We start from the raw sequence: 25,667 nt of genomic DNA, 5'->3' as shown, positions 1-25,667 counted from the left end.
TAAGATGTCCTCCCATGAAAAAAAAAAGTCCTTTCACCCGAAACCTCACTGTGCTTCAAGTTACATACAGTTCAGGTCCCAGATTTTTATTGGGCTCCTGAATCATAGCAGAACTGCTCGGATTGTTTGCGAGCTGGCAGCCTTCCCCTCAAAAGATTACAAAAAATCAATTCTATTGTAATCACAGATGGTGACTGGAAGGGTTTAAACCTTTATATATGTGTGTCCCTGTGTGTGTGTGTGTGTGTGTTTGTATCTATGTAAGTCAGGTCAACACTTGTTTTCACTCCTTGTCCCTACTCTCCCTGGACAGAAGTGGACTCTTTTCACCAGTGTGACCACAGGCAGTGGTGTGTCGCTGGAAACAGAAGGGACACAGGGGAGAGGAAAACAAATATGAGAGGCAATTTTAGGGTACTGGGAATGTTCCTATAGATGTAATTGGCTGGTGAAACTCCATCTTTTCTCCTAATCCCAGTATAAGCTATGGCTGATTCTTGGCAGAGAGCTTGGTTGGGACTCAAAATATGTTCACTCTGTGACTATCAATTCAGACATGTGTGTTTCTTTGGATGTAATTGAGTCTTATACGTGTCATTTTTATATTTCCTGCTGTGAGTGATATTATATTTTCTTATCTTTTTCACAGAGGTGCTGATGAACACTAAGACAGAGACTTCTGATCTCAAATGGACCATCTTCTCGCCTGCCAAACCCGAGGTATGTAACCCCGGCTTCACCGTGTTATCTGTATTCCTAACACAGACCTCATGGTGACTGGGGATTTTTGGCTTCCAGCTGTTCCTTTGTTACTTTGGCTATAAAAGAGTGCATTATATGGCAGGTAACTGACAGAATAAAGGAAAGGCCAGAGCGAATGTGGGATTCAAAGTATATTGAAAGCAGATGCTTTGATATATCCCGTCAACCTTGGAGTTGAAGTCACTGGCAGCCCACAATTTTGAATACTGCAGCCAGAAAAAGACATATTTGTAATTTGATCAACTGAGGAGTGGTTGCTAGGGTATTTTTGCCAGCAGCGTCAGCGACCAAAACTGCTCAACTTGCCGATGTCTCAGAAATAAAATGGCAGAGATTTTTTCTGGGACTGGATGCTCAATAAATGTGTCTTTTGATTAAGATGCAAAGCACAACAAATCGACCGTCTCTAAATAGTTTGCACTTTAAACAGTTAATCAAAAGCTTCACGTTGTCAAAATTGTCATCTTCAAACAGTACTATTCTCAACGATGACAGGCAACAGTGGAGAGATGCCAAGAGCTGTCTGCATCAGTTACAGATATAAAAGGGTTAATATATGTGTACTATAGAGTTACTTCTAAGTCTGTGATGCATTCAAAATAGATATAAGTGGCAACTTCCTGCCTTCTCCGATAAAATTTTTTTAACATTCTCAAATTCACAGACACTTGATCATGATTGTTAAATGTTTCATGTTTCATAAAGAGACCAAATAAAGATAATATTTATGTTGAACCTCCAGTATAATAATAACAAAACTGGGCTGCTGTAGAAACATGGCGGCCTCTGTGGAAGAGGACTCGCTCCCTATAAAGGGCTCATTCTAAGGTAACGAAAACGCAACAGTTCTTATTTTCATGGGATTATACACTAATTAAAACATACTTATGAACATTATATTCCATGCCTGCCAAGTCCGTTCTGCTAGATGCCAGTAAATCTTACACACTGGTCCTTTAACATAGATTGAATTCATGTCACTTATTCTGCATCAAACATTGAGTTTTGTGTATGAAAGCTGTGTAATTTATTTTAAACCTTCAATTAAGTATGTAGCCTCCAAAAAAACCTAAAGCTTTACATAAATCCTAAACAACAAGGCAAATAAATGGTTGTCTTGAAATGTTATCAGTTACAGTAAGAGCTTCTGTGGCGCATATTATCATTTCTGTGTCACAATATGTGTGGTGTGAAATCATACCTCTGTAGATTCTTCTATTACAATTTCTTTAAATGATTTTGTCAAATCCAGATGAGCCCTGTGGGATATTTTGTGCATCTTCATCACACAAAACATTTGTTCACAGAAAATACATGCTGCCAAAATCTATAGTATTTCATTTTGGGATTAAAAAGGGAAATTCTCCCTTCAAGAGATTCAAACCTGGCTCTCAGTGCTCTGCTGCACTGTAATTCATTCAGACCAGTATTCTGCCTCTCTCAACACATCATCTGCAAATGGATTTTTAAAGATTTACATATTTACATAACTGAATTTCTGAGCCTCAAGTTCAGCAAATCCGCTAAATTCTGCCCCGAGTATGTTAATTTCTTGCTTGTTTCCCGCTCTTGGGAACATAGTGGTGGCGAACATGTTTGCTGTTGACTCAGAAGTCAAACATTAAAGCATTTTTTCTGTTGCATTTGGCTCCCCAACAAATGTAGATTTCTGTGGCAAGTTTTCTCTTCATACATATTTGTGCCATCCCCTCTGTATTCATGTATTTCGGTCTAAAAGTGTGTTTGAAGGGTGAAAGCTGCGTCTGTCTCGGATGCTGTGTGCAGCAGTGTGCTCTGTTTGACAAGTGAGACTTGTATTCCTGCTAGCTGGGTTGCAGCTCACTAAGAGGAGGAATGATTTAACAACCCAGATTGAAATTTGGGTTGGATCAAAATCCACAGCAGGCCCACAGTCCTCTGACAGGTGCAGTAAAGCCGCGGGCCAACAAAGAACTGCAACATTATTATGATGAATAGGACTTTTAATGTGACCAATTATATTAAGACCCCAGTAAAAGTCTGTACGGGAAAGTTAAATATACCCAGGGCTAACAAAGGATTCACAGATGTTGTGGGTCAGATGTCATCTTCAACTTGCACTCTGTCAACCTTTTGTTGTCCTCTTTGCACTCAGTGGGAGGAAGTAAGTGGTCTGGATGAGGAGAACAATAGTGTGAGGACCTATCAGATCTGCCAGACTGATAGCTCATCCAGCCACTGGCTGCGCAGTGGTTTCATCCAGCGAAGAGGCGCGTCTCAGGTCTACGTGGAGCTTCGTTTCACCATGATGGAGTGTTCTTCCAGGAGCACCCACCACCGCAGCTGCAAGGAGACCTTCAACCTCTACTACTACCAGGCAGACTCCAACGAGGCCACGGCCACTTACCCACCATGGATGGAAAATCCTTACACGAAGGTACACCCCATGCCTTCACTCTGATATTGTCGGTAAATTAGTCACAAATGTTCATTTTTCCAAAGCATACCATTACTGGCCAGTGAGCAGTTGACTTCCAATAGTTTCATTACAGAATAAAAAATCAGCTTGCAGAGTTTCTTTAGTTATGTCATTTATCACCGTTGACATTTGGTCAGTTTTATTTTACATCCTAGTGATGTTTTTTAACTTTCCTTGTCGCTGCATTCAATTTGTTTCACAAGCGGAAAGTTTGCTTATTGTTTGTCTTCTGGGTTTCATTTTCCAAACACACATAGTTTATGCATGCACTGTGTTTTCGGCGTCTTGATGTCAAACCTCTGATGTGGTAGCGCCCTTGAACTCTCCGCCAAAGAGAGTTTTCAAAATAATGCCTGCTCCTCGACTTCATTACCACTTAATAATGTAACTTTGACAGAAAAATAAAAGTGATGAAATGTACACTGTGATGAATTACCTTCCCCTCAAGAAAGTTTCAACCCCTTGGAAGTTTCAAAGCAGACTGTAACAAATGGGAAACAATGGCTGCCAGGAAGGTAGTAAATCAATCTAAAATCTTCATGGTATGCTTTGGAAAATGTTCAATAATGTAAAGTATATGTGATGTGTACTTAATGGGCTAAAATGGTTCAAACATGCAAAACCGCCAGTCTGGTCCTTTTTTTTTTAAGATTGAGTCCGTGTGTTGGAATCTGGCCATTATGTAAGAGTTAAAGATCTTTTCTCTTTCTTCCTGTCTTAGGTGGACACAGTGGCTGCAGACTTTCTACTGAGGAAGGGTGGGGAGCGGAAATTTAATGTGAAGACCTTAAGGCTTGGCCCTCTATCTAAGAGAGGCCTCTACTTGGCTTTTCATGCTCAGGGTGCTTGCATGGCCCTGCTGTCCGTCAGGGTTTTCTTCAAGAAGTGTCCTCCCCTGGTCAGTGCTCTTTCCTCTTTCCCTGAGACTGTCCCCCGCACTCTTGTGCAAGAGGCGCAGGGTGTGTGTGTGGAGCATGCCTCTCAGCAAGGGGCCCGATCTCGGCCGCCTAAGCTCTTCTGCGGGGAGGATGGCCAGTGGGTGGGCCAGCCGACAACCACCTGCGCCTGTCTACCGGGATATGAACCTGCTGACGGACACATGCGATGCACAGGTAAGAAGGAGGCAAGGTGAGGCCACATGTACAAGTGTGTGTGTATGTATGTATGTATGTATATGTAGACTACACCCACATAGGCAGCAGAGCAGGCAGACTAAACAAGAAAACAATGGTTAGATGAGGGTGGGGGCTCGCTGAGGGTCGAAACGTTGGAGAGGAAATGAGAGAGTGAGGAAGTTAATGAGGCAAGGGAACGGCTGTGACACAGAGGGGACAGGAAGAGGTCAGGTGGAGCAGCACTTATCTCAGAAGGGAAGAGCAGGGTCAAAGGCTTACTGCTGAGACAACTCTTGGTTCAGCTAAGATAGAAGGAGCAGAGGAGTACTGGAGGGGTGAAGGGAGCGAGAGGGGGGGGGGGCGAAGCTCGGGGTAAAGATCATATCACTTTGAGAACATCAAAGCAAAGCAGACAAAAAAAGAAAGAAGAAGCAGGATGATTCTCTCAGGAGCTGTGCAGCAGCTCTGTCTAAAGAGTCCAATTAACAAGCCTCGTGCATGAACGCCCCCCCCCCCCCCCCCCCCCCCCTCGCGCGCACACTAACACGCACACACCACATCACACCGACACATATAATTGTCAAGCAGAATGCACTAAAAACAAAGAAACGCAAGACGAAGTGCTACATTTTCTCAAGAAAATGTGTGGTTGCATCCGTCTGTGTTTGAAGGTGGGATTCGTTTTGATCTCGGTGGGGGGTATAATGATTTTTCATGACAAAAAATAATTTCCAAAGTAGGGTTGGTATTTCCAGCGTTCTGTCACTGAAGAGAGCTGTGAGGAAAAAACACTCAGCAGACCATAAAGGGAAATTGCCTTTATAGGAAGATTGAGCAGTTAATTTGCTCCGTGGGGCCGGTCATTTCAGAAAACGAAATTGACGTCTAGATTTAAAATGAAATTAATTTAGCTGTAATGCCATTATCTCCCATAGACAATACATATATTTTCTGGATCAAACACGACCCTGTAACGTAAAATTTATGAATACTGTCAAGTTGATTTAGTGGGTTAGATGAGCTTGATTAGAATATTTAAACAGCGTCTTTGAAGTAAAGCTCTAGCAGGCTATAAATACTACTTCATGGGCAGGGCTTATTTCCCCATGGTCCATTATATGGTTACCAATGTTAAATAATGCAAAAAAATACAAGATGACACCCTAATTTGAGGTTGATATGAAGTTATAACAGCTGTTAACAAACTCCAGAAACAATCAAACTTCATCAAGTGGTGAGTTTGATCAGTATTTTGATATCATTATTATTACTTATATCTAGCTTATGGTTTCTTTTTAGCCAGAAAAAGGTCCAGAGCTTAGAATAAGTGAACAAAATAATGATTTAAACTAGCATGGACAGCTGCAAGCTCTCTTACAGCTGAATTCATTGACAAAAACGCTGTATTTTTAGTAACAGGCTGTTGGTGTAAATCAGGAAGTGAAGATCAAGGAAGACCAAAAAAAAAGGGCTCAAAAGCCCATTATTTTTATAATCTTGTCTTATGACAGTCATTGGCATGTGATTTATATATATTTTAACAACCTTGAGGTAGTGAGATATGAGAGTCGCAGTCAGCAGCACACACACACACCAATAACTTTTTCACATGACACTATTGATGTGGGAAATTCCCGCGGAAAAATGTCAGTTGGAAAGGATTTGCCAGAGTGTGCTGACCCCGCAAAACAAGTCAGTCAATGCTCCATTTGGTGTGCATGTTTATTGTTTTATTCCTCTCACTCAGCAGCTGGAGTGGCATTTCATCCGCCACACTGAACACAGAATGTAAACAGTGCAGGTTTTGGGGATGATATGCAGCATTACAAGGTGACAGCTCTCTGTAGGACAAGTGTTGCTGAAATGTATTTTTTTCATATGTTGAAGCTGCAACCAATAGTTATTATTCTCGATTAATCCAGTTAGTATTCTCTTCGGGCTAATCATTTAGTCTTTAAAATGTCACATAGCAAAAAAAATGCCCAAGGTGTCATCCCCAAATTGCTTGTTTTGTCCGACCAGCAGTCTAAAACCCAAAGGTATTCGATTTATAATGATATATTAAAGGACCAGTGTGTAGGATTTAGTGGCATCGAGCGGTGAGGTTGCAGATTCCAAGCGTGTAGGAGAACCTACTGTGGCCACGAAAAATGTGAAGAGCCAGTATTTGATTTGTCTATTCTGGGCCACTGTAGAAACGTGGCGGTGCGACATTGAAGAGAACCTGCTCCGCATGTAGATATAAAGGGCTCATTTTAAGTTAACAAAAACAAAACAATTCTTATTTTCAGATGATTATACACTAATTAAAACATATTTCTGGGTATTATATTCCACCTCTGCCAAGTCCGTTCCACTAGATGCCACTAAATTCTACACACACTGCACCTTTTAAAACAGAGAAAAGCAGCAAATCCTCACATTAGAGAAGCTGGAACCAGAAAATGTTTGCTTGATAAATTTCTTAAGCAATTAATGGATTAGCATAATTGTTGTCAGTCAGTTTTATATCAGTCAACTCATTAATTAATCAACTAATCCTCTCAGCACTAGTTCAGACTCGGTTCACTGTGTCTTTACATCTTGAGTGCTACAGTGCTGTTTTTGGTTTTAGTGAGGAGACGTAACAATATTTTGATCAGTTAGCAAAGGCGGTTCTTTCTAAGGACTCCCACATGTTTGCTCATTGTCTCATTATACAGATCGGGTCAGGTTAATTCACTGATAAGCAGCTTTTCAGTGACAGACAGGTGTGCTCTCTAAATTGACTACTGACTATCAGCTTCATTACTGTGATAGTCTTCAGTTTATAACCCTCATTACTTGATGCTGTCAGTCAATCTGCAACCATCTGGCCCTTGCGTACTCTGAAAATTTGTGCTTGTTAGGGTCATGTCTAGTGTCAGAGCTCATGATGATCACTTCATTTGTGCTCCCTTCCTGTCCTCTTCAGCCTGTCCAGAGGGCCAGTTCAAGTCGGGCACCGAGGGACAGTGCAAAGGCTGTCCAGAGTTCAGCCACGCCACCACCCGCGGGAAATCTGTGTGCACATGTCGCTCCGGATACCTGCGTGGAGAATCTGACCTTCCCGACACCGCATGCACTAGTAAGTATACATAAATTTGCTCTTACGCATGAGTGCGCACACAAATATATAGGTGCTAAGCAACACAAGCATCTGCTCACTTCATGTCACTCTTTACCTTACCCTGTTCCTCTTCTCTGTCTGTCTGCTTTTGTTTTCACCATCTCTGGTGCTGCTTCTCTTTTCCTACGGGGTCATTTAGCCAGACTCCTCTAATCTGCTTTGTGTCTTTTGTACCACTGCCAAGCATTGAGATGCATGTCTTTTGTGACAGGTTGTTGGGGGTAGGGATTCCACTCAAAAGTGAAGTAGGCATTGATGGTCTCAAGTGACACCTCCATGTGGATTCAGGAATTTCAATTCAGCCACATGTTGGATGTGTGAATGGGAGGGACTTTTTAATTAGGAGCACTCTCTTGGAATGGCCATACAGAGGATGTGAAATAGAGTGAAACTTGCCACCGGGCTGTCGGCAGTTTCTACTCTTTGCAGGTGTGACATCAATGCCAACTAGAATTTACATCCACCAATTTTATCATTACTGATAACTTTAATTACAAAGGCTTTATCTTAATTATTTATCACTTAATTAGGCCATTGTCATTCTCCATTCTGTTTTTGTACCAGGTTGCTTGTGCAACTCTGCACATCGCTTCCATTTTCAATTTGTATGCAAAATTGCAAACCAGCCGTGCCATCTGTAAATCACGAGGACCTTTTCCTGTGGAAATAAGTGATTCACCTGACTGTGACAGCCTTTGTGATTTTAATAAAAGTGTATTCTGATTGTTGAATCATAAAATGTATCACCTCTAAAAAATTCCCAGATGTTGAATTCAGAATTCATACGCACCCTGATTGTCTGTGATGTTGCCCCACTTGGGTTTCCACTGAGAGCACTATTAGCACTTTCGGTAGCTGCAGGCTCTGTGACAAAGCTTTGTCTCCTTGGCAGGAACAGAAACTCATTCACAGCAGCTGAGTGGTATTGCTGTTTAGTTATGCTTGGCGTGAGGCAATAACTATTTTCTTACAATTTTCAGACAGTGATCATTATCATCCAGCTTTAGACAAACGTAATTGCACCAGTTAAATTCTGCAACACACTGCCGGAGCATTGTTCTGCATCGTGACTGTATGTGCAAACTGAATAAAACGTCTTCAGCGTATAACAAAAAAAAAAAAACATAAACAAATGGACTGTGTGGGTCATGGAAAGGTAAAGCAGCAGTAAAATGACACACAGCAGAGATAATAATTTGATTTAATAGAGAAATTTTACACACTGTGATTGCATCGGGGATGAGCAATACCTGAAAAATGAAATATGATGACATTTTTGGCCGAATAATGGATGCAACAGTATTAGGGTGATGACTATTGTTAGTGTATTTACTCAAGAAAAAAATGAACCAATGTCATGTTGCTATGAAGACCAAACAGGCGTTCATTTCATCCTGCTTGATTGCTAAGAAAAACTACCAATAATGCTGCTGTTAAGACCAGAAAAATTAAAATTTACGATACATCATAACATTAACAGCTATTGATTTCACTTTCCTTTGGTGAGAGCTTGTAGGACTTCTGTTCACTCCTTCCGCTATTAATTATGGAAGGAACGACAAATTAACATTTTTTCGTCACTGTAGGACCTCCTTCGGCCCCGCGCAGCATTGTCACCCAGATCAACGACACCACGCTCAGTCTAGAGTGGAACGAGCCGCTGGACAACGGCGGCAGACATGACCTGAGCTACACTGTCAGGTGCTTCGTGTGCAGGTCACCCAAGGGGCCATGCCTGTCCTGCGAAGACAGCGTCAGCTACCGGCCCAAAAAGGAGGGCCTTGGTGGTCGCAGGGTGGAGGTGTGGGGCCTGCTGCCTCACACCACGTACACCTTCACCATCCAGTCAATCAACGGGGTGTCTCAGCTCAGCGGCAAGGACCCTGCCAGCGAAAGTGTCAACATCACCACAAGCCATGACGGTAAGAGGCGCGTAAGACAAGCTAGGAAGGTATAAATAGTGAAAATTCAACGTGGTATTTATAATTCTTCTGCCATCTGCACAGTGCCGTCGCTGGTGTCTGTGATTCGGAAGAGGGACTCCACAGAGAGCAGCCTGACTCTTCATTGGTCAGTCCCTGCCCAGCCACACTACACCATCCTGCAGTATCAGCTACGCTACTGTGAGAAGGTAAGAGCTCCCTGAAAACATCTCTCAACTGTCTGGCTTAAAGGTCACATACTATTCAGATTTCATGATGTTGTTTTTAGTCATACTGTGGCTCAGGAAGAGAAAACTCTCACAGGGATGACACAGTGACTTAGTAGAGTCCAAAAAACATGCAGATCAAGTGAGCTGAAAACAAAATTGCCTGTAACCTTTTAGATTGTTCAGCCAAACCATACATGATTCAGATTTGACAATGTAAATGATACATTGCAGTATATAAGTTTAAGATGTGGTCATCTGATTTCTGAGAGTAAGCGTTTGTTGTTGTTCTTGTATACGGTAGACATGGGTGTGTATTTTGACATTTCTGCGGCTTAGTGTGTGTTCTTCCACTGACCAAAACAAGCAGGAAGAAAGAACCTAACTACTGAAGCGTAATCACACAGCTGAGACGCAGATGCTTTTGTGTCAACAAAATCAATCAGAAAACATATGTAAACCTCCAACATATTAGTTAATTTGCCTCTGATTATGATTGTGTAATTATGTTTTGTTTTACTCTAATTAGCTCGAATGAAACTCGGCTGATGCAACAGAAAATTAAAGCACACGAGAGCATCTTGTACTCAAATTCAGCTCAACAATATAAAGTTTAGTGTTTTTTGGCACTCTTTCTGGGTTTGTGATCTCTTTCATCTCCTCACTTACTCTTTATTGACTTTCACTTCCAGTCCAGCTAACTTTTTTTTCTTTCACTCTCTAGGATCGGCGTGGCGAGGATCAGTGCCACTACGCAGAGAGTAACATAAACCAGGCTGTGCTGACGGACCTCCGCAGGGCCACTCAATATGAAGTGCAGGTCCGGGCGCGCACCATGGCCGGTTATGGCAGCTTCAGTCCTGCAGCCGTCTTCCGCACCCTGCCTGATGGTAAGAAAAAGTCCTGCTTGCTTTTAAAGAGGCTCACATTTCTCTTTTTTTCCTTTCATACATTTTTTTTTCCATTGGGAAGGTTGTTAAGATTCTCCTCTGCACAGTCTCTTATTATGAATCTATTGCTTGTGTCCTTATATTAAGTTAGTGTCCTTGTTTTGAGCCTCTTTAACGTTATAAATTCCCGTCATGTTCTTTCTTTCTGTCTCTTCATTTTCTGCTTTCCTCATTCACTTCCTTACGACCGACGCAAACCTCCTGTGATTATTTCTGGGGTTACTTTAACTCTGTGTCTGTCTTTGTCCTTTTCTTCTCTCTTTCTGTCTCCTCTCCCAGGACTTGACTCTTCCTCCCAGTTCTTGGTACCCGGCATCCTTATCGCTGTGGGGATGTTGCTGCTTGTCACTTTCGTCTTTGTGGCCGCCTACTGCATACGGTGAGAACAAGGGAAAGGGAAAAAGGGGACAAAAAGATAGATTTGGAAGGAATAACAGGAAATGGAAAAAAGGGGGGGGAAGGCAAAGGGACAAAAACCAAAAACAACCGTGACCCTAATTTTACAGTTTTGCACCACTTTGTTCTTTTGTTTATATAAATCATATCTTATCAACAGTGGATTTGCACTCTGTTACCCACACCAGTTTTTTTTTTTCCTTGTGAGGTAGTTCAGACACAAAGTAATGCTCATGATGTCTTTTGCTTGCACAGCTAAAAGTTATCCTGCTCATTAGAACATTTTCCTTAGGCCTCATTGTTTGAGTAAATAGTTCTGGATGCCATCAGAGGGAGAAAGCAAGAGAGAAAGAGAGTGTGTGTATGTGTGTGTGTGTGTGTGTGTGTGTGTGTGTGTGTGTGTGAGTGAGAAAGAGAGAGATTGAGAGAAATAACGATAGAGGTAGAGGCCAGGGAGAGACAGGATGCAGGCGTCCCAACCCTGTTTCCACAGGACAGGAGAACAATAGCTGTGACCTTGTGACACACACACACACACACACACACAAAACCAGTGGCTGAGGCCCAGATCTGCCACTAACCGAGGGTGGTGCATTATTGCTATTTTAGGCTTATGAGGTGGGAGAGGGAGAGAAACGGAGGAGGGCTGGGATCCAGTAGCTACAGGCTCGCTACAGTCTTGCAGGGATGGGTTTGCGCCAGCAGAATTATAATGGAGCCCCTTGTGTCAAAGAGCAGAACCACAGGGGTTGGCTCAGGTATTCACCATTACCACAAGCCGCCGTGTGTTGGGTGTTTTAGATGGTGGGAGATTGCCGAGGATTGTTTAAAGCTAACAAAGGCTTTCTTACAACAGCAGAAAATAATAAAACCTCAGTTGTGTTTTTGGAGCCGAGTGTGTCCTTCAAGACACTGCATCTCCGTCGATTAGAGGGTATTGGTCTGTAGCTGAAACTGACCTCCGTGTATGAGGCCAAGTAAGCTGAGAATTCTCCACGGGGATCAATACGTTATCATATTTTTGCTCTGATAGCTTTTTTTTTCACATCAAATGAAATAATCCTATAATGCCTGATTTTTGGCTCCTCATTGCCTTTCAGAGTCCTTATTTTAGACAGTGACACATCTTGTTATTGTTACTGCATCTGAACAATCACCTTGTAAGATCATCGATTTGCATCACATTGGGCTGAATGTTTTCCAAAAAAAAAAAAAAAAGTCCAAAACGTCAAACATCCATTCTTCAGATAACTGCTCTGCCATCCTAATCTTACTCTCTTTATCCCGATCTCTCTCTGCCAGCAGCAGACACAGCCGAATAAAGGATCCAGAGCTGAGCGACAAAAACAGCCAGTACCTCGTTGGCCAAGGTAACACATCAAGGACACGCACACTACAGCTTCAGCTGTTATTTACAACTCCTTCATGTGAAGAACATCATTTTTTAATGCGACTGGGCTTGATAACTGCTCGGTTAACGTAACATTTCTTGTCTTTCCTTTCCCACGGCTCTCTTTGTCTTTCTCTCACAGGGGTCAAGGTTTATATCGACCCTTTCACCTACGAGGACCCCAATGAGGCGGTGCGAGAATTTGCCAAGGAAATCGATGTTTCCTTTGTCAAGATTGAGGAGGTTATCGGTGCCGGTAAGCCCTGCCATATGCTTTTCCTATTAAATGTAAACTTTGTACTGGGTACTGTCTCTGTTCACAGACTGCGATTGTTTTGTTTTTTTTGCCCTACAGATTATCCTCTTTGGAAAGTACATTATTAAAATATATCTAATTTACTAAGTTAAATTGATTCAGTGACATTTAAAACCGTTGTCTGTTATTCTTCTTTATCAGACAAATTCAATATTGCTGCGTAAATAAAGCAATTAACTGATAAATATGTTAGCAATATTAGCAGTCTTTATTCAAACCAAAGGGCACCACTAGCTGCAAGCGAGCTTTAATTCGCCGAAGACGACCATCATCCTCCTAATGTGGTAAACACCTACTAAAAGAAATAGCTCCTAATATGTGTTTATGTGTCTGCAGGAGAGTTCGGGGAAGTGTGTCGAGGTCGGCTGAGGATCCCGGGGAAAAAAGAAAACTATGTAGCAATAAAGACGTTAAAGGGAGGCTACACCGACAAGCAAAGGCGAGACTTCCTATCTGAGGCGTCCATCATGGGCCAGTTCCAGCACCCCAACATCATCCACCTGGAGGGAATCATCACAGCCAGCTGTCCGGTCATGATACTCACAGAGTTTATGGAGAACGGAGCTTTGGACTCTTTTCTACGGGTTAGTGTGGCACACCGAAACACACCGTCACCTCACTATCACACTGAAACACTCACACACCACAATCGAACTGTTTTTCTCCTCCGTAGCTGAACGACAGCCAGTTCACTCCCATCCAGCTGGTGGGAATGCTTCGCGGCATCGCCTCGGGCATGAAGTACCTGGCAGAGATGAGCTACGTCCACCGAGACCTGGCGGCCCGCAACATCCTGATCAACAGCAACCTGGTGTGCAAAGTGTCCGACTTCGGCTTGTCACGCTTCCTGCAGGAGAACTCCTCTGATCCGACCTACACCAGCTCTCTGGTGAGACTCAGTTAATGCCTAAGAATCCCTTTCATTAAATTCATCTACAGCATATCTTCTTGTCGTCAGATATTTATACATGTCTGTAAACAAATCACATTCTACTGTTTGAAGCCTGTATAAAAGTCTTTGGAGTCCTCAGCACGCCTTATTTTATTTCATATCTTTTTCAATTAGGTTTTATCATGTAGTAAAAATATTGCTCGTGTAATTTATTTTTAATTAAAAAGAGCAATGCACATATTGTATGAATGATTAATGATTTTATTCACTCACATGCTGCACATTTATTAAAATATTATATTATGTTGGAAAAGTTCATCATTATCGTCTCAACTTCATTTAGTTTTGTGCCAGTGGAGAGCCCTGTCTGCCCGTGTTTACGTGATGTTTTCAGTGTTGACAGTTTTCTTTTCCCATGCAGGGAGGTAAGATCCCAATCCGCTGGACAGCACCGGAGGCAATAGCCTTCAGAAAGTTCACCTCAGCCTCAGATGTGTGGAGCTACGGCATCGTCATGTGGGAGGTCATGTCTTTCGGAGAGAGACCGTATTGGGACATGAGCAACCAGGATGTAAGTTTAAACAAAAAGCCATGTTGGACAGTTCTTGACAATGTTAGGCACAGCAGAAAGTTTGTGTAATAAATTTACCTTTTGCATTTAAAAAAAAATAGTTTGAATTTTACAAATAATCATTAAGGTGTCATGAGATTGTTTCCTTCCTGTTTGCACCTTTGCAAAATTTTGTGCCCTCCAAGCAACTCAGTATTGATTTTAATAATATTCAGTGAATGTGTTGGTCTGAGTAGTGACCCTTTTTTCCTCCTATCAGGTAATCAATGCCATAGAGCAGGACTATCGGCTGCCCCCGCCCCCTGACTGCCCTACCCACCTGCACCAGCTGATGTTGGACTGCTGGCAGAAGGACCGTTCGGCGCGTCCTCGCTTCGCAGACCTCGTCAGCGCTCTGGACAAGCTGATCCGCAACCCGGCGTCACTGAAAATAGTGGCTCAAGAAGGAGCAGGGTGAGAGCGCAGATGCCTTTGGGTGATTGACAGGAAACCTGCCAATTAAAGTCACAATGACAGTAAATATACAGGAGGAGGAAAAAGGGGAAGCGTGTCTCTCCTTTCATAATGTCTCTTTAAGTGTCCATTCAGAGTTCTGACAGTCACAGGACAGACATTACCCTCCTACTGCCTGATCCTATGAACCACCTTACTGTCCTGCTGTGATCTGTCAGACACTTGCTGTGCCCGTTTCCCTTCCTACACATTCTGCCTGTCGCCGGGTCACATACAGCAGAAGACACTCCCCCCCCCCCCCCGACAAATCCCATTGTTTGTCCCTGTCAGTCACTCAGTCTCAGATTATACCTCTGCTTGTCGACTGGAATGTTGCTGCAGGATATATATAAGCTGCTCACTGCTGTTTTGGTGACAGTGTTTGTAAGTTGTCCCTTTGTCTCTCCACTCCCCCCCAGGCCGTCCTACCCCCTGCTGGACCAGCGTGCACCTATATCCCTCTCGTCATGCGCGTCAGTGGGGGAATGGTTGAGGGCCATCAAGATGGAGCGCTACGAAGACAGCTTCCTGCAGGCCGGCTTCACCTCAGTGGATCAGCTGGCCCAGATTACCACACAGTCAGTTCCTATCTTCAGATTTCTTATCTGAACAGATACTTACCTTTGGAGGAACATTTTCATTTCTCAGTATACTCCTCCTGTCTACAAAGTGGCCTCATAGCTGCAAGTAGTGACGATTGCTAAGTCTAAGTTCCTTCTTGAAATGTTATGACCGCAGTGAAATTTGATTCAAATTTCCATCAAATCTACATATTTCAGTCTTCCTGTTCTTCCTGTCTAATAAGTAATTTGTTCTTCTTCTGTCTGTGATCAGGGACCTGCTGCACATGGGAGTGACGTTGGCCGGGCATCAGAGGAAAATCCTCTCCAGCGTTCAGACGATGACCTTTCGGAACAAGAGCACTACAACTGTGACCTTCTAGCTCACCTGCCTCCTAACCTGGACATGAACACCAGCACACGGGTGCAGCCATGTGCCGACAGCACGCTGGATCCTCTTTCAACACGGACTCCCAAGAGAGATTGACAAAAAATCATTAATGAGAAACCAGAGAATTAAAAAAAAAAAAAAAAAAAAATTGTGGTTAAAGATGAGTTTCCCATCAGCATGAGAGAGTCATCCAGTGACTGGTGAATCCCTGTCTCCCACAGTGACCAGACGGTCAAGTTGACTGACTCTGCCTTCTTCTTACAGTTAGTGCTCAGTGTTTTTATATCTACAAGAGTTTAGGACCCAATTAATGTACTAAACCAAGAGGAGAGGCAGGTCAGTTTTGTAGTATCATGTCATTATGAAAACTGGCAGTTGGTTTGTTGTCCTAAAAAAAAAAAAAATCACTTTCACCTTTTCAACAAACGACAAAAACAAAAGCCAGTTCAAGGATTTAATATTGTGGTGTAATTATGAATGAGAGCTGCTTTCGCCCTGGGTGTCTTGCTTTAATCCATCTGGATTACATCCCTGCATAGACACCTTTCACACCAAGACTGAAGATTTGAACTGTGTTGGATTTTTTAATTTTTTTTTTTTTTTTTTTTAAATTTGATTTCAACATTACCTCCTCTTTACTCAGGTGTGATGTGTAATGCAGACTTTAGAGACTCTTCCTAATCGGATTCTTTCATCTTCCTCGGTCTGCCTCTCCCCCCCCTCACCAGTGCGGCGACGTGCGAGGACAAAGCGAGACACAGAGACATATCAGCACTTTTGTCGTTTCAGAGTGAATTGTAATCTTCAGTGACTCCATGTGTTTGGAGTGTCACTTGGTTATTTCTACTGCCCGTGCTTCTGCTGGCAGCTCTGTTTTATTATACTCAGACTGAACAAGGACCAAGTGGACTCAGAGACCAGAGAACACTGTAGAATTGGTTTTCTTTGTAGAAATTTACCAAGGAAGCTATCTGGCCTAAAACTTGTTTTTGCTGATGTAACTGATAAATTTTTCATTCTCTTATTCTGTACTTATTCATCATCTTCCAGTGCCATTCAGTCGTCTTTGTGGACTTAAATGCCAATTTTATAAAGGAGAAATCTCTTGAGTGATTCAATCTTAATGTACCTTAAAGGGTTACTTTGACATTTTGAAGTCAAGTGTATTATTTTCCTTCATCAGATGCTGGCTGTGTTGACAGCAAAATGTTTCTGCTTTTTGCCCCAAAGCCACATAAACACGATGCACAGCTGCGAGCTAACAGGCTAGCCTGCAGGCAGCAGTATCCATTGGTTTCAGGGTGGAATGCTAACAACGCTGCTGAGCTGCTGTTTGATTAGCCCCCCCCCCCCCCCTTCCCACATTATTACAAGTGCTTGTTGAAGAAGAACAACAGACTAGTTCAAAGTGTCAAAGTATTGCTCAAAGACTTTGCATCTCTTGGAGGATAATACCAGCCTTTTTGACATTTAGGACCTGTATAATTTTCCCCACCGTGCGTCAGATATGGAGCTTAAACATCACTTTAACAAAAACGTTTAATATAAAATGCATAGTATCGCTTCTCTAAATGGTCTTCCCCTTTTGCCATAGTGCACTTTTGGGAAATTTTTTTTTTTATACTTCCTGTTTTAATTTTTTTTTGTTTAGTTTCAGTTCAGTTTATCTTGCATGACAAAAGATAACTTTTATCAATGAGAATTGAGGAAATTCCGTTTCCCCTCATCAGATATTTGCTCATAGTTTCTTGGATGTTAAAGGATTTCTCAAGTCTGTCCTAAAATAAAAGTCATGGGCCTGAATGAATACTGACACGTCATACTGGCCATTAGAAGATCCCTTCATAATGCACTTTGCATGTTAGTGATGGAGGACAAAATCCAATCCTCTCTCTGTGCAGAAATGTGTTTAAAAGTTTTATTTGAAGCTAAGCTAAGTTTATTTGAAGCTAAGCAAGCCAATATCTTTCAAAGTTAGTCTTTTTAGTGCCAAATCCCTCTTTTGTTACTATACTTCTACTACAGCTGAAGAGGAAAACACTGTCAGTCAAGACACAAAGGCTTTAACTGTGGAAGATATCCACTTTATTTTACTAACTCAAGCAGCTGAAGCCTCATATTATCTTCAGATAAACTTTTAAATACATGTTTTCATTGAAACAAGGACTGTGGATTTTGTCCTCCATCACTTTCGTTGAATTGCTTTTGGAGGGGATCTTCTAATAGTCAGTATGAACCGGAGGAATGATTACAGCCAGCAAAACCAATGTTCCAATATTCATATGGGCACCTGACTGTTGTTTCAAGACAGACTTGAAAAATTGTGAACCTATCCTTTAACATGGTGTTTCTATCATCTGTGATCATTTTCTAGGGCTTCGAGAGGTTTACGGTGCAATTTACGCTCCAACAAAACTCACTCAGAGGTGATGATTAACACAGATTGAAGAACCAGCATGAGTTGTCTGGTTAATGCACACCAAGAAGTAATTGCTGGAAATGGTCAACCATTTTATGGCAACACACGAAAAAGACCAAGTGTGTTGGAAACATTGATGATACCATAAAATCATTGGAGCTTAGTGTGCATCCATCCTCTTTTCTAACAATCAAAACTTGACTGGCCTCGGTCAAAATCACTGGTATTGTCATGCAAGAGTCTGAGACATTCCTTCAAGGATTATGGGAAACGTGGTCTTCATATTGAAGATCTCAGTAAAGTCAACTTTGAAATGATGAATAGATAAAGTATGTTTTGATTACCGTCCTGTGTGTAGGCTAATCTGTATTCAGTATTCATAATAAAGATACACAGCAGTGTTTACCATCAAGGACTCATTCTTCTGCTTATTAACACGTCAGATGGCCTCTGTAGATATTTAGTCTAGTCAAAATCTTTCTTGCTTCAAGCGGAGCATGAAACGTGCACAAATACGTGTAGATGTAATTGCCTGCATATCATAGGAAGTCCCTGTCTGACCGGAAAATGAGGAATCCACATAATTTATATGTCTGCGGTGCGACAACAGACAACAAAGCAGCTCCACCTTTGCCAAAACACAGTAATATTTCTGGAGTTTTATTTCAATGCTTTTACATGTGAGCAAAATAAATTGTTCTTGGTTCTCTTGTTTTCATCCCTAGTTAGTAATATCTCGCCTGAACTGTCTAAAGATCATAGCAAAAAAAAATGTTTACGTAAAATAGCTGACGGGGTGTTTTTCCTGTTTTCTTTGTGGCTCGTGTTGCAAACATGCCTCTCATCTACCCCTTTGCCCCGTTTTTTAATAATGAAGAGAGAAACAGGAGACTGCGAGGGCGAGAATTGAGTCTCACTCCACTTACGTTTCCTCCTTTCCTCTTTGCCGTCTGTTTCTCCAGAGAGCCTTTACCCCCGAGGGCCTCGAAGCTTGTCCTCTCCGATGTTTCCCTTCCTGGTCCTCAGCCCTTTTAATCATGAAGAGATGTTCTTTTCTTCTCCTGTGCCTCAGGCTTGGAGCAGCTTATAGCACAGCATAGGCTTAAACTCTCTCATACACACACACACACACACTTTTTTTTACTCTCTCCTATCTCCAAAAGCTACCATAACCAGCATAAGCTGCCAGGGCTTCAAGAAGTGTTTAGCTTCATTGATTAATGTACTTTGATTATCTCTGCGTTACTGACTCATTCTTCTTGTTCTATTGCTCTCGTGTGGCCCACAAAGCACAGACTAGTGGAGTTTCCATGTAGCAGAAATAAATAACTATGTTTTTTTTTAATCCCAGAGTGTATTTTGGTGTCTGTGAGTCTCTGCGTCGGAGTGATTCAGTGTTAAAAAGAGAGATGGGCATTCATCTCTGGTTTCTACTTCTGTCAGTGCTTTGCATGACCTTTGACCCCAGTGTATAGTACAAATCTAGCCTCAGCTTTGTCCATGTATCTGAATGGCCATTCATTAGGACTGCTGTTGAGCAGAGAGTAGACCAGGCCAACAAGGTTTTAGCATTTGGTGGATTGTGTCATTCCCCTCGCATTCCTGTGTGCATTCAAGTGTGGAGTGCGGGTGTGTGTGTGTGTGTGGGTGGGGGTTAGCCGGTAGGACAGGTATATGTGTGTTTGAAAGCAAAGGGGGGCAGGGAGGGAAAGAGAGACAGGATAGGAGACACTGAAATGCTTTCACTGTCTGGAGCAGTAAACAGCACACAAAATCAAAGTGTGATCCTGCATCAAATGTATGTAATTTGCATGTGAAACTAGATCCGTTTCTGGCAGCGGCAGACTAATTTCGTTTTCCATCAGTCTTCTTTTTTGGATGTGCAAAATATTACTTAGATTTTCCTCAACAGCAGAAGCTTGAAGATGGAAACTTAGATTTGAGATTGTAATTTCTGCGCCACTCTCCCTTCGCTTCAGGTGCCAGATTTTCTCCCTGAGATGACTCGCAGACAATTTGATCAAAATGGTCTAATATTTCTGAGCAAATCCACCGAGCACCCAGCTAAGATTATATTTCACCTGTGTATGCGGGGCGGTTGTGGTGAAAGATGGGAGGCACATTGCTCGGCAGTGCGCTTCCACTCTGTTTCGTATTAAATCCGATCACTGGGAAAGTTGTCGCTGCACGCTGTTCAACAGCATGTCTGTTGACTTTGCAGGAGCTTGTGCCAGGCCATCACTGTAAATAAGAATTTGTTCTTAGCTGACCCATCTGGTCAAATAAAGGTTGTAAGAATTTAATTATATGTTGATGCTGCAGCACAGTTTGATGTGGAATTAGCTCTGTACTTTTCATTATGCACCTAATCCAGTTAATCAGTGTAAACCTTTTGATGACAGACCCCTGCTGCAGTGCTATCATTGTTGTTATTTGTTATTTATGTCTAGGCTGTTGCCCTCAGAAGAAATTTACTTTTTAATTTCTGAATTACAAATGTCCAGCCTGCTCCGTTGTGCATCTGTTTGCTCATAAAATTGATTATTCATGAGGCCATATAGTTCCCCTTATACACATCATGACTCCATAACAGCCATAAATCACATACTGGTATCCACTTCTCCTTCACTAGACTTCAAAGACCAGATCGCATGTTTGACGGAGGTGTTTGTGAGATGAAGAATGCGAATATGAGCATTAACACCTTCAGGATGAGCGACTGGCCCCCCCAAAGGTGTTTGCAGGTTCCTGCTCCATCTCAGCTTTCAGTGCACACACAGCAGCCATCCGTCTCCCCTGTGGTGCCCTTTTGTTTTCCGCTGCGCTGAGATGTGCTCGTTGCCTTCTGTGAGGAAATGAAAGAAGTGTGACCTTCCCTGCTTCTTATCCTCTCCATGCGGATCGCCCCATATTCTGAAACTCAATCCACATGCTTTGCTTCAAGGACCGCTATGCTAGGGAGGGGGAATTAAAAGTAGGGGAAACTATCAAATTGCTCTAAAAGTCTGAAGAAGCAGAAGTAATGAAGCTCTGTGTGTTTGTGTGTGTGTGTGTGTGTGTGTGTGTGTGTGTGTGTGTTAAAACTCATGTTAAATATGTTTCTGATCAGTGTGATTGATCTTCTGTTTGAACTCACCTTATTGAGCTCAGATTGATGAGTTTACTTCTCAGCGTTGTGCTTAACCTCTCACACAGGCTTCACCTTCTTGTCCTAACTCATCCTGCTCACCTCTGAACCCCACAACTCTAAATCTGAACCATTAGCTGAAAAATGTGAATCTCCCGTTGGTCACCTCTTTAAAAACTAAAAAACAGCCTTTTTATACTCACTTCCAAGCATTTTTTTGTTTTGTTTTTGTTTCAACAGACAAAGTTCGTATTTCACCATCAGTTTGAAATATCTAAAGTTAGTTTTCTGTGCGGCAGTGAAGACCTCAGCTCTGTCTGCTTTTTCCGTTTTTCATGATTACAGCGAAGTCTGGTCCTCATATTTGTACTGTGGTCAAAGCTGTTTACTCTAACCGGATTTCGCCTTTTCTTTTCCTACATTTAAATGACAGTGCAGCAACAAATAACCTAAATGAACTATTTCCATACATGTTTACCAAGCAAATGAATGATTAAACACTGGACATTCAAATAAACAGTCCGATGCATGTATGTGAGTTCCTGCACTGAGAGCAGATTTTGCTCTTAAATGTAGTCTGAACCTCATTCAAGTCAGTCTCTGGGTTTCATGAATGCAGCTCCCTGCACAGCAGGCCTACAGATTAAGTGCACCCCCTCTTCTGTTCCCCCCTGGCCCCCAAAGCTACACCCACTGTTTCTGCCCACTTTGGGTAAACGACTGTCCATCAGAACTGTTGATTATACTGTAAAAACATGACCACTCACGTTTATCACTGACCCCATGAACAAACTGTGTGTTTTGGGTTCACATTGTGACAATCTGCAAGACCGTGTGTGTGTGTGTGTGTGTGTGTGTGTGTGTGTGTGTGTGTGTGTGTAGGTTTCTCTCTGAGTCCCTACACCTTTGTTCAACATGTGCAGAGCCCACTTAGAAATTTGAGGAAGGCGCATATGGTTATAATTTAACCAGCATCTGGACGTAATACAACAAGAAATATAAAGTGTGTGTATGAGACAGAGAGAGAGAGAGAGAGTGAATGTGTGCATGTATTGAATGTAATCAGATTACAGAAAAAAAGTAAGTGGGCATACTCTTCAGTTTAACACAGTTCATATGCAACAGAAATGACCACCACCCTTATTCAAATAGAACATACCCAGAACAGCAGAATTTGCAGGGGGAAAAAAGAACAAAAAAAGAAAGCATTGACATTATTTACCGTGTTATGAGCTCCCTCTAGTGTGCAAAAAGTCTCATCTCTGTTTATTACAATATTGAGAGAAAATAATTGTTTCACTTCACGTTTATGTCGACTCACACATCCGGGCTTACCGGTGTTTGGCAAAAAAAAAAAAGTTAGGTCAAGCTTAAAATATGCAGTACATCCTTCTGCACAGTAGATATGCATGAAGGCTGTATGTCTGTGTGTAGGCGAGTTTTTCATCCGAGACATCAGTCCAACTTCACTAGATAAGAAAACGTGTCATTAACCCTGCACTGTCACGCCTGCAGAAATGCATTTTAGTGCACGGCTGTAGTGCAGTGATTCGTTTTCATTTTCCACAGTGTCAGTTTGTGCAGAGTCGTGCACGCAGCCTGCGTCATTGCCTCCAGATGTCTGGATTGACTAAATCTGACGGAGACAGAGACAGAAAGCATCATGTGCGAATGATCAGGGAGGTCAGATGTGTGTGTGTGTGTGTGTGTGTGTGTGTGTGTGTGTGTGTGTGTGTGTGTGAACTTCTCAACTGCAGCATTTTCAGTCACGTCAAATAACTGACCCTTAGCACTGAGCAGTGTGTATCTCTTTATAAGTATGTATCTGTTTATAAAGGATGTTATAATCTTGAGGTGTAACGACCAAATATTGCTGACAATATCTGTATTTCCATCACACAAAAGCGTCGTAACCGTGTCATGAAATGTACCTTTTTTAAAGGTTTCCTCACTATAACTTTGAATTTACTGAACATCTGGAGCTTCTGTATTTTTCAGCCGCGCTGCTCTGTCGCCGCCTGGCGGTGATGTGAGGATGTGGCACCCTGAGGGAAAAGCAGAGTCATGTTTCGCTTGGCCGACCACAGGTGGAGGTCTGAGAGGATGAGACTTAGATGGAGGGGCACTTTCATGCTGCAGTAAAGATAAATCCAAACAAACAAATCAACTCCTACCAAATACACTCGGCTGTCTTTCACATGCTCGACATTTTTACAAGCATGATTCTCTTTTGTTCACAAGCACAGACACCCTCCTCCTTACTGCTGCAAATAACGATTATTATTCGATTCATTATCTTAATAATAATATAATATCTCAATAATTCTCATTACTCTCTTTAATACATACATAAAAAGAGCCTTTATATATATTTAGATAGGTGCACAACAATATGAAGATCCCCTCCAGACATGTTTTAAGACATAAAAATAAAAATCTGCTTACAACAATAATGTATGTCTGATATGGTTTTTCCACTTTAAAATGCTTAAAATGACATCTCCTCCTTCTCCCTCATTAAAAAAATCCAGAATCTCTGAATTTGCAAATTTTGTTCATTTCAGAAGTTGAACTGCTGGATACCAGACGTCTCCTACTTCACTATAGAGTTCATTCTCAGTGTTTGTGCACTGGAGGCTTCACGCTTCCACATAACACTTGTGTAAGTTGAATATTGGATCAGGATCGACTCCAAACTAGTTGTGATGTCACATATCCTGCTTGTAGGCCCGCCCCTTAAAATCCGATGTTCAGTGATCACAGTGAAACTTTCCACTTTAAGCAGATGAAGGTGAAAACAGCCTTCTGGTGTCAAACTCTGCACATACATCATTCTACACAGTGAAGCTCAAACATCCAACTGAAGGAACAAAAAGAAAATCATTATAAATGTCATGTAATGCAAGAAGACATTTTAGGGCAATATAAAACAAAAAAGGAGGTAAATAAGTATAACTTAATAATGACTGGAGTACAATTTTAGGTTTTGTTGCCATCTTTCCACCAGTGAGAGGGGAAAACAGAGTGGCATTTAGACTATCACGTGTTCTTGGTGACTTTTACAGACTGTCCCTGCCCCACTACTCCCATACAGTAAAATGAATCTGACACCCTTCGGCACAACAGCAAGTTGCTAGTGGATGAGTGACACTGAAGCTTGGCAAGGATCCTGAACAGTGTTCACATGATTTCTGATTGAAATTTGTGTTTTCCTGCCACACATGTGCGGAGAAACGCTTCCATCTGCAGTACACCCACTTCTCCCACTAAACAATTGAGCTCGGCCTCTTCTCATCACTGTACAGTGTGTGCACGGTGGAAAAAATAGCTCGGCTCCATCATAGTTTTGTGCTCTATATCTTACTATTTTGTCACACAGACTAAAATTAAGATCTTTGCACGGTTACGCAACAGAAGTCTAAAAACAAACTCCACTGTTCTAACCCAGATATCAGATAGTTACACAATGCGGAAACTGGGATCAGTCACACAAATGCAAACTACTTCTCATTTGAGTGTTTACTCCTTCCATGCACCATAATAACCCCACTACTTAGAGTCGACGGTGGCCGCCGTCCACTCACTTTGGCCTGGGAACACTCAGGGTTGCAATTTACACGGAGAAGATCAAGACTGACCTCCAGCTGCCTGTGTGGCTGTGGTCAATCGAAAGAGCGATTATAGCAGCTTAATCCCAGATGATCTCTGCTTCCAAAAGCCACTGCTGCAAAGAGAGGAGGCTGCAGTGCAGGAATAGCGCCCGCATGGCCGCCATAACAGCTGGAAGACGAAGGAGCGGAGACAGATGAACAGATGTATGAATGGATCCTCTGACAGTCAATGAGCTTGACCTTAGTGTACAGATGCACTTTCATTCATGCATTAAGTCAATTAAAATCATATTTATACAAACTTTAACCTACTGATCAGCACGTCACACATTCAAGGAAGCGTTTTCACTAACTTCAGAATTGTCAAAATTAACTTGTCTGATTTCTCTCTCTTGAAATGACAATAGATATATCTATCTCTGGGAAATCAGACTAATACCCTGCAGTTGTGTCATGGTGGGAGAGAGTGAATAATCTGATGGATAAATGGAAGGTATTTATTATCTTTATGTAAGATGCAAATTCATTTTTCTTCCAGTATGGATCTTTAAGCTGGGACTTAACAACTATGTATGCATGTAGGGGATTAGAAGGTGGATTTCTTTGCATATAATGCTGAGAAGATAAGTAATCCTCTCCATCAGCATCATCAGGTTTTAAACGGCAACCTAATGTTTCCATATTATTTGCGTCACTCTGTCTGTATTCTGTTTTCTTTCATTTTCTTTCATATTATTCTGGTAAAGAGATAAGCACTCAGAGGATGTCCTCAGTGGTTTTACCAAGTGAAAAGAGGTTCACACATCCTGTGCACATCCTTCATGGCTAGTGTGAAAATCAGGCACTGGGGGTTTGGCTTGCGCATGAACCCAGACCCTGACAATAACACTCACCGCTGGCCTGGAGCCCGTGCCAGGCTT

General features: G+C 42.1%; 1 protein-coding gene across 2 annotated transcripts in view; it reads left to right on the top strand.

Moving 5' to 3' along the window:
* ephb4a (eph receptor B4a) overlaps positions 1-17,195 on the top strand; it is a 35,088-nt gene extending 17,893 nt beyond the window's left edge. The window contains exons 2-17 of one of the 2 annotated variants that reach the window (XM_044369973.1): positions 650-720; positions 2,897-3,178; positions 3,942-4,332; positions 7,289-7,441; positions 9,070-9,405; positions 9,490-9,614; positions 10,357-10,522; positions 10,862-10,961; positions 12,284-12,348; positions 12,511-12,624; positions 13,021-13,268; positions 13,358-13,573; positions 13,998-14,147; positions 14,407-14,600; positions 15,059-15,217; positions 15,474-17,195. In XM_044369973.1, the coding sequence (XP_044225908.1) occupies positions 650-720; positions 2,897-3,178; positions 3,942-4,332; positions 7,289-7,441; positions 9,070-9,405; positions 9,490-9,614; positions 10,357-10,522; positions 10,862-10,961; positions 12,284-12,348; positions 12,511-12,624; positions 13,021-13,268; positions 13,358-13,573; positions 13,998-14,147; positions 14,407-14,600; positions 15,059-15,217; positions 15,474-15,582 (2,879 nt within the window). In that variant the 3' untranslated portion in view covers positions 15,583-17,195. Of the gene's footprint in view, positions 1-649; positions 721-2,896; positions 3,179-3,941; positions 4,333-7,288; positions 7,442-9,069; positions 9,406-9,489; positions 9,615-10,356; positions 10,523-10,861; positions 10,962-12,280; positions 12,349-12,510; positions 12,625-13,020; positions 13,269-13,357; positions 13,574-13,997; positions 14,148-14,406; positions 14,601-15,058; positions 15,218-15,473 lie in introns of both variants that reach the window. The other variant, XM_044369972.1, reaches the window with a different exon arrangement.
* The last annotated feature ends 8,472 nt before the right edge of the window (positions 17,196-25,667 follow it).

Source organism: Thunnus albacares, chromosome 13, assembly GCF_914725855.1.
Source record: "Thunnus albacares chromosome 13, fThuAlb1.1, whole genome shotgun sequence".
NCBI lineage: Eukaryota > Metazoa > Chordata > Actinopteri > Scombriformes > Scombridae > Thunnus > Thunnus albacares.
The sequence above is the reverse complement of the archived record's forward strand: the minus strand, read 5'-3'. Positions and strand labels throughout refer to the sequence as shown.